This window comes from Onychostoma macrolepis, chromosome 03 (genome assembly GCF_012432095.1).
Source record: "Onychostoma macrolepis isolate SWU-2019 chromosome 03, ASM1243209v1, whole genome shotgun sequence".
In the NCBI taxonomy this organism is placed as follows: Eukaryota; Metazoa; Chordata; class Actinopteri; order Cypriniformes; family Cyprinidae; genus Onychostoma; species Onychostoma macrolepis.
In genome coordinates, this window is record NC_081157.1 from 37,524,707 (window position 1) to 37,536,739 (window position 12,033).

The 12,033-nt window shown below is 37.3% G+C and overlaps 1 protein-coding gene and 1 long non-coding RNA gene across 4 annotated transcripts in view; one reads left to right on the top strand and one right to left on the bottom strand.

Annotated features, from left to right (window-relative positions):
* LOC131538105 (uncharacterized) overlaps positions 1 to 12,033 on the top strand; it is a 69,438-nt gene that overhangs the window by 24,236 nt on the left and 33,169 nt on the right. The gene's annotated exons all lie outside the window — the stretch shown is intronic.
* Positions 1 to 12,033, bottom strand: part of cacng2a (calcium channel, voltage-dependent, gamma subunit 2a) — a 66,712-nt gene that overhangs the window by 16,359 nt on the left and 38,320 nt on the right. The window contains exon 2 of the mRNA XM_058771960.1: positions 11,623 to 11,706. Coding sequence (XP_058627943.1) covers positions 11,623 to 11,706 — 84 coding nt within the window. The remainder of the gene's footprint in view (positions 1 to 11,622; positions 11,707 to 12,033) is intronic.

The window sequence follows — 12,033 nt, forward strand, 5'->3', positions numbered from 1 at the left end:
TGTTTGTAGCATGCAAATGAACCGCTGCTGAATGTGCAGTCCTCGATCCACATGCTTTTGTTTTACGATCGTCTACATATTCCGCATAACATGTTAAACCATATAACATGCTGTGTAATGTAGTTTGTATGAGATTATAAGTCTTAAGCTTAAACTATACTAGTAGTTTAACTCATTTAAACATGCTTTTGTTGGTACAATAGTGCCTTTTCATTTATGTCATATGGTAACTGTGAAACACAGTAGACTTCCCTTACATGCTTTTATGGTGAAATTGCTCCTTTTTTTGTGTCAACCCATGTTTATTTTGACCATGAACAATGCACTGTCACTTTAATTTAGCATGAACAGGCCAGCAAAAATAGATTCTGCACTGAAAGAAATGCGCTGCTTACATGGCTAGCGTGAAACGGGCCCTACAGCACCTCACAACTTTTTTTTTTAACTACTAGCCTAGAAATCATTAAATTAATAGATAAACTTGGAATTACTCCAAGCCCCTGTCACAATCATATCCCGTATTTACCTCTTTCAGTTACCATAAAGAATTTTATCTGTCCATTCAAGACCATTACATATCCGCTAATGCCTTAAAACACCCATATCATTACAGATTGCTCAAACGTACCTACTTTCTTTAAGTCTCCTTTACAAAATGATTACAAAATCCTTCACCTATTTCCACTGAGCTCCACTGATCTCTATCACAATATGCAGGATCATCCTGTATTTGGCCCCTCTCAAGCTCAATGAGCGGCTGCTGCGGTCCCGGTAATGCTGGGAATCCGGTACAGTACACAGTGATGCAATTCTCATGACCTACAGGACAACTGTGGTCTAAATATATCAATAATGCAGAGCATGGCCTTTGCTATTATGATCATGGGCCATTCAGCTGGGCGTGTGGCCTCTCTATAGGCTAAGCGATGTCATATCAGGTGATACAGGCAGTGGCCTGGACTCTCATGTGTGTGTGCATGTGTGTATTTGTTTGTGTGCTCTATGCCCAGTGCCTCAGGCTTCAGTGGCATGTGCCCCATCCCCCCTGCCAGCCCTATGATGGATTGTCGTGTTTGAAGTAAGAAAATGAGAGCGAGATAGTGACTGGAAGAGAAAGCGGTTGAACAAGAGGTGGCGAGGGAATGAGGATCCATTAAATCCTCGCTTGCCCCAGCGATCTGGCCATGCGCTGTGATTCCGGACGGTGTCTTCCTCTTTTATTGCAGTCTACTATCGCACCAGTCCATCCTCTGCCTTGAGCTAACCTACTGCAGCCTCCGCACATGCAAACCCGTTGCTTTTCGGCCAGCCTCATTGATTTTATCGGCCAGCATTTCGGCATGTGTGTGTCTGTGTGTGTGTGTCTGGGTCATCCAGTCACAGCCAGTTTTGGCCACACCGTGTGCCCGTGAGGGTGAGAGCCGTACAGACACTGATACTCCAGAGCGCCTGCTGATAGTCGACATGTAGGTTCAGCTGTCTACACCATCTATGACAACTACAAAACACTTTGTTTCTGAAAATTACAAACCCTTTGTCTTTATGAAACCTTTGTGTCGTTTTTGTGAAATTCTGTAGTGTACTGTTGTTGTAATACAATGCAATATTTTATTCAGTGTATTTTAAAGGGATAGTTCACCCAAAAATGAAAATTCGGTCTTTAATTACTCACACTCATGTTGTTGCAAACCCGTAAGACCTTCGTTCATCTTCAGAACACAAATTAAGATATTTTTGATGAAATCCGAGAGCTTTCTGACCCTCCATCGACTGCAACGCAACTGAAATCTTCAAGGTCAGGAATGTAGTAAGGACATTGTTAAAATAGTCCATGTGGCATCAGTGGTTCAACGTTAATTTTATGAAGCTACGAGAATACTTTTTGTGCACAAAGAAAACAAAAATAATGACTTTATTCGACAATTCTTCTCTTCTGTGTCAGTCTCCTCTGCCATTTACAAGAGGACCACAGCACATGCATTTGTCATGGTACTGTTGTGAACATGCATCGAAGACTGACACAGAAGAGAAGAAATTGTTTCAATGTTTTATTGTTGTATTCTCGTAGCTTCATAACATGTCCATGTCACATGGACTATTTTAACAATGTCCTTACTACCTTTCTGGGTCTGGGAACATTTCAATTGCGTTGCTGTCTATGGAGGGTCAGAAAGCTCTCAGATTTCATCAAAAATATATTAATTTGTTTTCCGAAGATGAACGAAGGTCTTACGAGTTTGGTGACAATTGAAATTGAAAATTGAAAAAGTGAAATTTATCATTCAAACTGCAGAGATGTTTTGAGGCACTTTTTGAGTGTATTTGAATATGTACATATAATTCACGGTCACTTACTCCTAAAATACTCAATCATTTTTGCTCATACAGATAAGAGTAATACATCTTTTGAATCTGTAAAGACTCTAAATTTATTTGTGCGCACTCATAATAACAACAAAACATGGCGCTTTTGTAAAAAAATGAAAGCAAACAGTATGCGCTTTCTGCCGTCTCAGTCTTTGTGAACTTGAGCGCGAAACTCTGTGTATATCTTTGCCTTACAGACATTAAAAATATCTATAGAGAGTGAAATGTCTACTTTAAAATGAACCAATTCAAATGGAAAACAAATATCTTCAGATTATGTAATCCATATGAAACATGCATAAAGGCACATCCTCTACAGCGGAGATGACGAGTCAGTGTCGCCGACTTCATCTCTAAACGAAAACAAAGAAATCACTAGTTTATCAAATTATTAAAATGTTAATGCAGTCTCCTTACTGTTTTTCCCTGACACATTCATAAACATTACTTCTGCCGGTGCGTTGTGGCAAGCTTTATGTGTGTGCTTGAGCGCTTATTAGGCTATGTAGGCAATTAAAGGCTCATTATAATGATTTAAATGGTTTAGTGTGATTAGTCGACTAATGCTTCAAATGAACGACTGCTAGTCGACCAGAAAAATCTTTAGTCGAGGGCAGCCCTACTTGTGTGTATGTTTCATTATATATATATATATATATATATATATATATACACACAACCCGAATTCTGGAAATGTTAGGTCGTTTTTGAAGTTTGAATGAAATGAAAACTAAAAGACTTTCAAATCACACGAGCCAATATTTTATTCACAATAGAGCATAGAGAACATAACAAATGTTTAAACTCAGAAATTTTACACTTTTATCCACTAAATGAGCTCATTTCAAATTTGATGCCTGCTACAGGTCTCAAAAACGTTGGCTCGGGGGCAACAAAGGGCTGAAAAAGCAAGACATTTTGAAAAGATTCAGGTGGGAGAACATCTAGCAACTAATTAAGTTAATTGACATCAGGTCTGTAACATGATTAGCTATAAAAGGGATGTCTTAGAGAGACAGAGTGTCTCAGAAGTAAAGATGGGCAGAGGCTCTCCAATCTGTGAAAGAGTGCATAAAAAGATTATGGAATACTTTAAAAACAGCGCTCTTCAACATCAAATTGCAAAGGCTTTGCAAATCTCATCATCTACAGTGCATAACATCATCAAAAGATTCAGAGAAACTGGATAAATCTCTGTGCGTAAGGGACAAGGCCGAAGACCTTTGATAGATGCCTGTGGTCTTCGGGGCCCTCAGATGACACTGAATCACTCATCGGCATTATTCTGTCATTGACATTACTAAATGGGCCCAGGAATACTTCCAGAAACCACTGTCGGTAAACACAATCCGCCCTTCCATCTGCAGATGCCAACTAAAGCTCTATCATGCAAAAACGAAGCCATATGTGAATATGGTTCAGAAGCGCCGTCATGTTCTATGGGCCAAGGCTCATTTAAAATGGACTGTTTCAAAGTGGAAAAGTGTTCTATTGTCAGACGAGTCCAAATTTGACATTCTTGTTGGAAATCACGGACGCCGTGTCCTCCAGGCTAAAGAGGAGGGAGACCTTCCAGTGTGTTATCAGCGTTCAGTTCAAAAGCCAGCATCTCTGATGGTATGGGGGTGCATAAGTGCATACAGTATGGGCAGCTTGCATGTTCTGGAAGGCACTATGAATGCTGAAAGGTATATAAAGGTTTTAGAGCAACATATGCTTCCCTCCAGATGACGTGTATTTCAGCAGGACAATGCAAAACCACATACTGCAGCTATTACAACAGCATGGCTTCGTAGTAGAAGAGTCCGGGTGCTGAATTGGCCTGCCTGCAGTCCAGATCTTTCACCTATAGAGAATATTTGGCGCATCATTAAACGAAAAATACATCAAAGACGACCACAAACTCTTCAGCAGCTGGAAACCTATATCAGACAAGAATGGGACCAAATTCCAACACCAAAACTCCAGAAACTCATAACCTCGATGCCCAGACGTCTTCAAACTGTTTTGAAAAGAAGAGGAGATGCTACACCATGGTAAACATTTTGGTCCCAACTATTTTGAGACCTGTAGCAGGCATCAAATTTGAAATGAGCTCATTTTGTGCATAAAATTTTAAAATTTCTCAGTTTAAACTTTTATGTTATCTATGTTGTATTGTGAATAAAATATTGGCTCATGTGATTTGAAAGTCTTTTAGTTTTCATTTTATTCAAATTTTAAAAAACGTCCCAACATTTCCGGAATTCGGGTTGTATATATATATATGTACACACACACACACACACACACACACACACACATACATACACATACTAAGGTCGGTAACATTTTAAAATGTTTTTGAAAACATCTTGTATGCTTACCAAGGCTGCACTGTAAAAATAAATAAATAAATTAAAAAAAATCCATAAAAATAGGGCTGTTAAAGACTATTGTTGAGAAAGCTAATGAAATTCTAATATATTTTCAAATTTGGTGAAGGTCTATATAAGAAATCTGCATGTTACCTTTAGTAGGTCTAAAAAAAGCAATAAACCCTGTGAAGCCGTGGTTTACGGTGAATTTATAACAGCTAAAGTCTCCACGTGCCTAACAACGCCCCTTAGCTGTTATAAATTCACTGTAAACCACGGCATCTTGGGGCTCATTGCTTTATTTTACGTTGCAAATAAAAATAAAAGCATAACATCCCACATTTAAGGATCAGTGCTTGTTAATAGTGTATTTTAAACAGAAACATGCTAAAGCTAATTGCTAATGCTGTGGCTCCCATTAACTGGATGAAGGCAAAACAAAATTGCAGTGATAAAGAGGAAAGAAAGAAATAGAGGGCATAATAATAAAAAGACGTGAAATGAATTCAACCATTATCTCTTTTACCGTTTTCACCCTTAATACCCCATTCGTCTTTCTCCTCCAACATGTTCCTTCTACCAGCTGGCTCTCTTTCTCAAAATTTCCCTCTATCTTGCTCTCTCAGTCCCTCTTATTCTTGCTTTTTTGTGCTCCCCTCCCCCTCTCCCAGCGCTGTTTGGTCCTCGGTAGCTCTGTGGAAGATTGCAGCTCTGACACGGCATGATCTAAAAACCCACTGGCGCTTCAGAATGCTTCAGCACTCTTATATAACTGTGTGTGGATGTGTGAACTGCCTGATTCCACTGCCTAGGCTGCATACCCGTGATCACTCCAGCAAAGAGAAGCCTGCCACTGATAGGGCCTGTGCGAATGTGTGTGTGTGCCAGTGTGTTTTGCGCATGCTGTAAATACATATGCAGATGATGCGCTGTTACTACGTCGTAGATATTTCTTTCATGATAACCCTCTGAGCATATGCCAGCGGGTGCTTGAGAATCAGTGTGCAATTCCCTCATAATCAAATGTGCATGAATCCATACAGTAATTTTGCATGTACGTATGCAAATGTTTGGGTCTAAAAATATAGGCATGAATATACATGCGCTTTTATGTGCAGCATTAGAACGGATGTGAACGCTGACCTGTTTTTATTTCCCCCGGTTTTACCCGTGTCTTCATAAGCACAGTGTGTATTTTCAATAAATGTCAATTCTTTGGTGTATCACTGAACTGTATGACGCTCTCTATGACATCACTTATGTGTCACTTCACTAATGTGGCTCCTCGGTCGAGGCTCAGATTTCTTACATAACTATTTCAACGAGTTGTGGAGATGAGAGCATCCAAACCACAGTGTCTTCTAAAGCACATGATACTAGCATAAATGTGAGGTGCATCTAAAACCCTCCTATTCAGAATTAGTCTGGAAGGTCCAGCCTTTCTTTGTATATTTGCTCATAGGCATACTGTAGATAGATTCCCAATTGTTTGGAAGAGGGTGAACTGTTGAAAAGACTTTGTATGAGATGCCGCTCTCCGCATCAGAAACATATTCCCTTTTCTCTATTGGCTAAGGCAACTTTTTATGGATACTTGCTTTGGTGCCTAATTAGAAAAGATAGAAAAATGCTTTAACATGTATTCAGGCTGAATAGCACACTTGTATACTACTCTTACTATTTCTCCCATTGTGTCGTGTACTGCAAAAGAAGAGTTTAATACAACTCAGTTTTTTCCATTTTCAAAAATCATGTTTTTTTATGATGTTATCATGTTTTTATTGTGTTTTATTGAGTTAGTTAGCTGTATTTTTTTGTTATTTTTACTTAATCAAAATCCCAACTGCAGTTTGACTGATATTAATTGGAATGCACAATGAAAAAACATGATTTTTGAAAATTGTTAAAAACGGAGTTATCTGTTTTTGCAAATGAACTCTTCAAATATTGCTGGATCTTATGACAAATTGCTTGTGATGTTTCTCATTTGTAAGTCACTTTGGATAAAAGTGTCTCTAAATGTAAATGTAAATATTGCAGAATCGGTAAGAGAAGTATGGTAGTGTGCTATTCCAAATTCAACCTTAGTCTTAAATCATGAGATTATGGTAATTATTAAAGGGTTAGTTCACCCAAAAATGAAAATTGTGTCATTAATTACTCACCCTCATATCGTTCCAAACCCGTAAGACCTTTGCTCATCTTCGGAACACAAATTAAGATATTTTTTATGAAATCCGAGAGCTTTCTGACCCTCCATAGACAGCAACGCAACTGAAATGTTTTATGGCCCAGAAAGGTAGTGTAGACACTGTTAAAATGGTCCATGTGACATCAGTGGTTCAACTGTAATGTTATAAAGCTACGAAGTTGCGATGCTGTTTATGGAGGGTCAGAAAGCTCTCAGATTTCATCAAAAATATCTTAATTTATGTTCTGAAGATGAACAAAGGTCTTATGGGTTTGGAACGAAATGAGTGTGAATAATTAAAGACAGAATTTTCATTTTTGGGTGAACTATCCCTTTAATGTCTTTAAAATGACATATCATATCATATTGCAAAAGCTAAAAATGACCAAATTTAACATTTCCCTTTGTGTTTTCAGTTAGGAAGGTTACGTTAGTAAGCTAACAACTTATTCTATGTGTGTAGTATAGCGCTAACCGAATATCATAAAAGATAACATGATAATGTGCTTCAATTTTTAAAGCACATTATCATATAGAGAAGAGCATAGGATCTTGCATGACACTGTAAAATAAAGTATTTAGCTAAAGGGTTCCTGTAAGTCATATACAGTAGGTGATATTGGACTTTTATTTATTTTATGTGCTGAGTACAAGCTTAAAATAAATAAAAAATAAATAACCCATACAAATATGAATGAAATCGATAACTGCGTCAATCAAATATCTGCATTGCATCACACCATATGAATAAACATCAGTATTTGAACTGAATGTCAACATATACACTATCATTCAATAGTTTAAAGTCACTACTTTTTTGAAAGAAAGAAAATAATAATTTTATTCAGCAAAGATATATTAAATTGATCAAAAGTGACAGTACAGACATTTATAATGTTACACAAATTTCTATTTCAAATGCATGATGTCTTTTTAAAATTCTATTTATGAAAGAATCCATATTATATAAAGATTTTCACAAAAATATTTAGAAGCACAGCTGTTTTGAACTTTGATAATAATAAGAAATGTTTATTGAGCTAATTAGAATTAGAATGAGCATATATCAACATATAAGAATGATTTCTGAAGGATCACGTGACACTGAAGACTGGAGTAATGATGCTGAAAACAGCTTTGACATCACAGGAATAAATTACATTTTATAAAAATTATTTTCAGAAAACAGTTATTTTAAATTGTAATAATATTTTAAAATATTACTGTATTTTTAATCATTAGAGACTTCTTTCAAAAACAATGAAAAGTCTTACAGCCCCCAAACTTTTGAACAGTAGTGTAGGTAACCACTTTGCAGGCCTATATTAATAAACTTTCTGTATTAAACACACTCTTTCTACAAGTAAATATCAATGCTAAAGTTAAGCCAGACAGTTCTCGCAGCAATGCATATAAGCTATCCTTGAGTGACTGCACTGCTCTTGAAGGATTCAGAACAACTTGGTATTAAGGTTAGCTACAACACCTATTTTTCACTCATAATGTACTGTTAAAAATGAGAAAACATTCATTTATTTATTGATGCATGAGATCCTATTGAAACCTACGCCGCTGTATCTTCTCACTCCGTTGATCTCCCATCACTCTACTTTAACCCACAGTTGGTGACCAAAAGTACTACAGAACAGATGTCTGAGAGGATAAGACGTGCAAGGAGAAGAGAAGTAGGAAGAAGAGGAGAGAAAGTGAGAGAGACAGAAAGCTGACCTATATAAGAAAGAGGCTGAAATATTTATGGAAGTGAGTGTCCTAATTCACAAGCCACTGGGAGCGTTGCGGCCTATTCGTCCAATTGCAGCTAAGGAAAAGGACAAACACACATATGCGTTCATATACGTGTGCACACACACTTAGAGAGCGCAAGGTCTGCGGTAGTTCTCTGTCCCGTGTCGTTTTGACCACTCCTGGTCCACTAGTCCCAATGTCGGAGCCTTTCTCTGGGTGTCGTTCTTTAAACTTGTTATCGTAACTGTCTTTATTGCTGCATATGGGCCGGCCCGGCACAAGTACTCAAAGCGCCAAGACTCACTGGCAAGGCTTTATCTGTGGAGTTTGCACGCGATGTGACCGGCTCGGCACCTACCTGGCAGCCCAAAGCGCGAGTCACGCTTGGACAGATCCGACTCAGACATGCAGACTGAGGCATGGGCGCTCAAAAAGCGAATGCATCATTATGACAGTGTCAATTAAGGATGAACCGCAATGGGGTCAATGCTGCCGCATAACTGCGTAACCTGCGCTGTTTAACTGCATAAGCTATAATCACAGGCTCAGTGAAGAGTCAATTACAGCAGGTCAGCCACCTGTTTGGGGTGAAGCATGAAGCTTCGATATTGAAGAAGGATCTGTACTGGGATAATTGTATGGTCCTTTATCTGATATCATCATCTTACCAATGTGTGCTTGGTTAAGTAGGTTAAACGGTTCTGACTGGATGGGCAAACGCTGTGAAGGATAAGCCTGATTCCTTAGCTGTGATTCTAAGACTTTTGGCTGAACGTAACATTCTTACATATTATTATTATTATTCTGAGCTGATTTAAATAACAGTTAAAAATGTTGAAAGTGGTCATTCAGTGAGACAGAGCACAAGAAAATAATACAAAGTGCAGGTGCTGACACAGCATTTCAAAAACGTGGTGCAAGGTGTGTCACAGCAGCCATGTTTAGTTATTCATTGTCCGTGTTTTAGTTTGTTGTTACAGTGTATTTACAACGTGACACATTCTGCATAAAGTTTACTTTAATGTGCATTTTAACTATGATTGGATTATTTAAAATAGTTGTATCTTTATTGATTTTTCTTTTTCAGAAATTGCTCATTTGTTAGTCCATTGCTATCTAGACTACTGTTTTCAACATTAATAATAATAATAATAATAATAAGAAGAAATGTTTCTTGAGCAGCAATATTAGAATGATTTCTGAAGGATCATGTGGCACTAAAGACTGGAGTAATGATGCTGAAAATTCAGCTTTGTATCACAGGAATAAATGATATATTAATATATTAAATTGTAATAATATTTCAAAATATTGCTGTTTTTATGGTATTTTTGATCAAATAAATGGTGAGTGTAAGAGATTAAAATGTTTAAAAAATCTTACTAAAGCAAACGTCTGAACAGTATGTTTTATTCAAAAATCGAGGAATTATCGTCATGATTGACATTTTTTTTTTGTCTTCATTATTGTTCGTCAGTAATTTCACTGATGACATTAACTCAGCTTTAGCAAGTTTTCAAACAATCCAAAAACAGTTCAGATGGATCAGGATGAACCCTGTATAAATGGATCCTTAGGCCAATTCTCCTTCTCTCTCCAGTGGTCTGCCATTGTTTTCCTGCACAATGCTTCCAGAATCTTTAATTACTTTTGGTTGTTACCATGTTGTTTCTGGTCAATTCAGGCCCTTGTTTTGATGACAGTAACTGATAGTCCTGCTTGTGAGTTTAGGATTGATGCATGTGGCTTGTTTGACACTCACTTCCCGGGTCTGCTTGCGCAGACGAAAAAAGAGTGGAAATCAATGCTCTGTGTTTACGAGGGAGCCAGTGTACTGTAATCGGGCCTAGTTGAGCCGTACTGTACGAGCTGGAGAGTCTGCCGCTGCTGAGAGTCTAAACAGAGTGAGGAAACATTCACACTCTCCCGCAGAGACAACAGACCATCCTTACGTGGCTGAACAGCATGAGAAAACCAAAGATAGGTGGAACAAAGTAAAGACTAGGAGATTACTTGAAGTACAGCTCTATTGCATTCATTTTTTTTTTTTTGGGAGAAAATCTGCTGCATTTTCTGAAAACAATTTACAGTAAACACTGTAAAATGTTTTATATAAGATCTCATTCTTATTGGTAGCTTCTTATTTCATTTTCACTACAAAATAAATAATAACTGTTATAAACAGCAGTTATAGTACTACATTTTTATTGGTAGTTGAAATCTAAAAATATCCAATATAAGTGTATAGCCAATATAATATTTAGTATTTTTAATTATTATTACAATTTTAATATTTGATTCAATATTTAATTAAAAAATAAAGAATAATTATTCATTTAAACAGTGGTTAGAGTATTACATTCCTATTTATAAATGAAAGCTAAAATAATCCACAATATTTCATATTTTTCATTATTAATAACATTTTAACACTTTTAATTAAATTTTTTTTTTTAGTACTACAATCTTATTGGTTGCTAAAAGAATCCATGATATTTTATGACAAGACAAATGATGCTTAATTTCATGATATGTGTTTACATTTTTAATTAGAAAATAACAAATAAGAACTATTTTTTAAACAGTGGTTATAGTACTACTTTCTTATTTGTTGCTGAAAGGTGAAACTATCTATTATATTTCATATTTTTATTTCAATAATAAAACAATTTGAATATTTTATTTAATTATTAGCAAAGAATACGTATAACTTTGTGAATGATGTGGAATCTGCAGAGTTCTGCGGGCCTGGTAATAACCCTCTCCAAACTTTTGGACTTTTTCTGTTTTTCAAAGATTGTACATGTAGGTTACATTTTTTCCCCTTTTGTTTCAGCAGTAACAGCACTTGGGCAAAAATAGCATATCTGGTACTACTTGAAATGCCTCACAGATTGAACAAGAAAGAACAAGATGGTGAGAACATGAATACTGTCACAGAAACACTAAGGAGGCACTCACGTAAGAAGTACTCTGAGGCATCTGCTTCATAATCTGTGTCTTCTGGAAAGTGATCTATCTGCTTACACAATCCTTTGAAGTTTCCTGTAACAGAGAAACATAGTTGCAGAGTTAGGTTTGCGAATTTAAACACCACTTTTCCACATTCTTCTCAACAGCATTTCTGTATGGCTTTATGCTTATTCGGAGGGCACCGAAGGACACAGACGGACGTTTAGACCCAGCGCACATGCACTCGGGTTGGGCTCGGCTGCTCAAGCGAGCTCGAGGATGCGGTTGGGAGCGGAGGCCTGTCGCGAGGCCGCTCCAGCAGCAGGCGGCGGCTTGTAAACAAGAGCAGCGCAGCTGGTGAAGACCTGGAGCTGCTCCAGCCGCTGTGCTATGGGACGCTCATCTCCTAATGTTCATTCA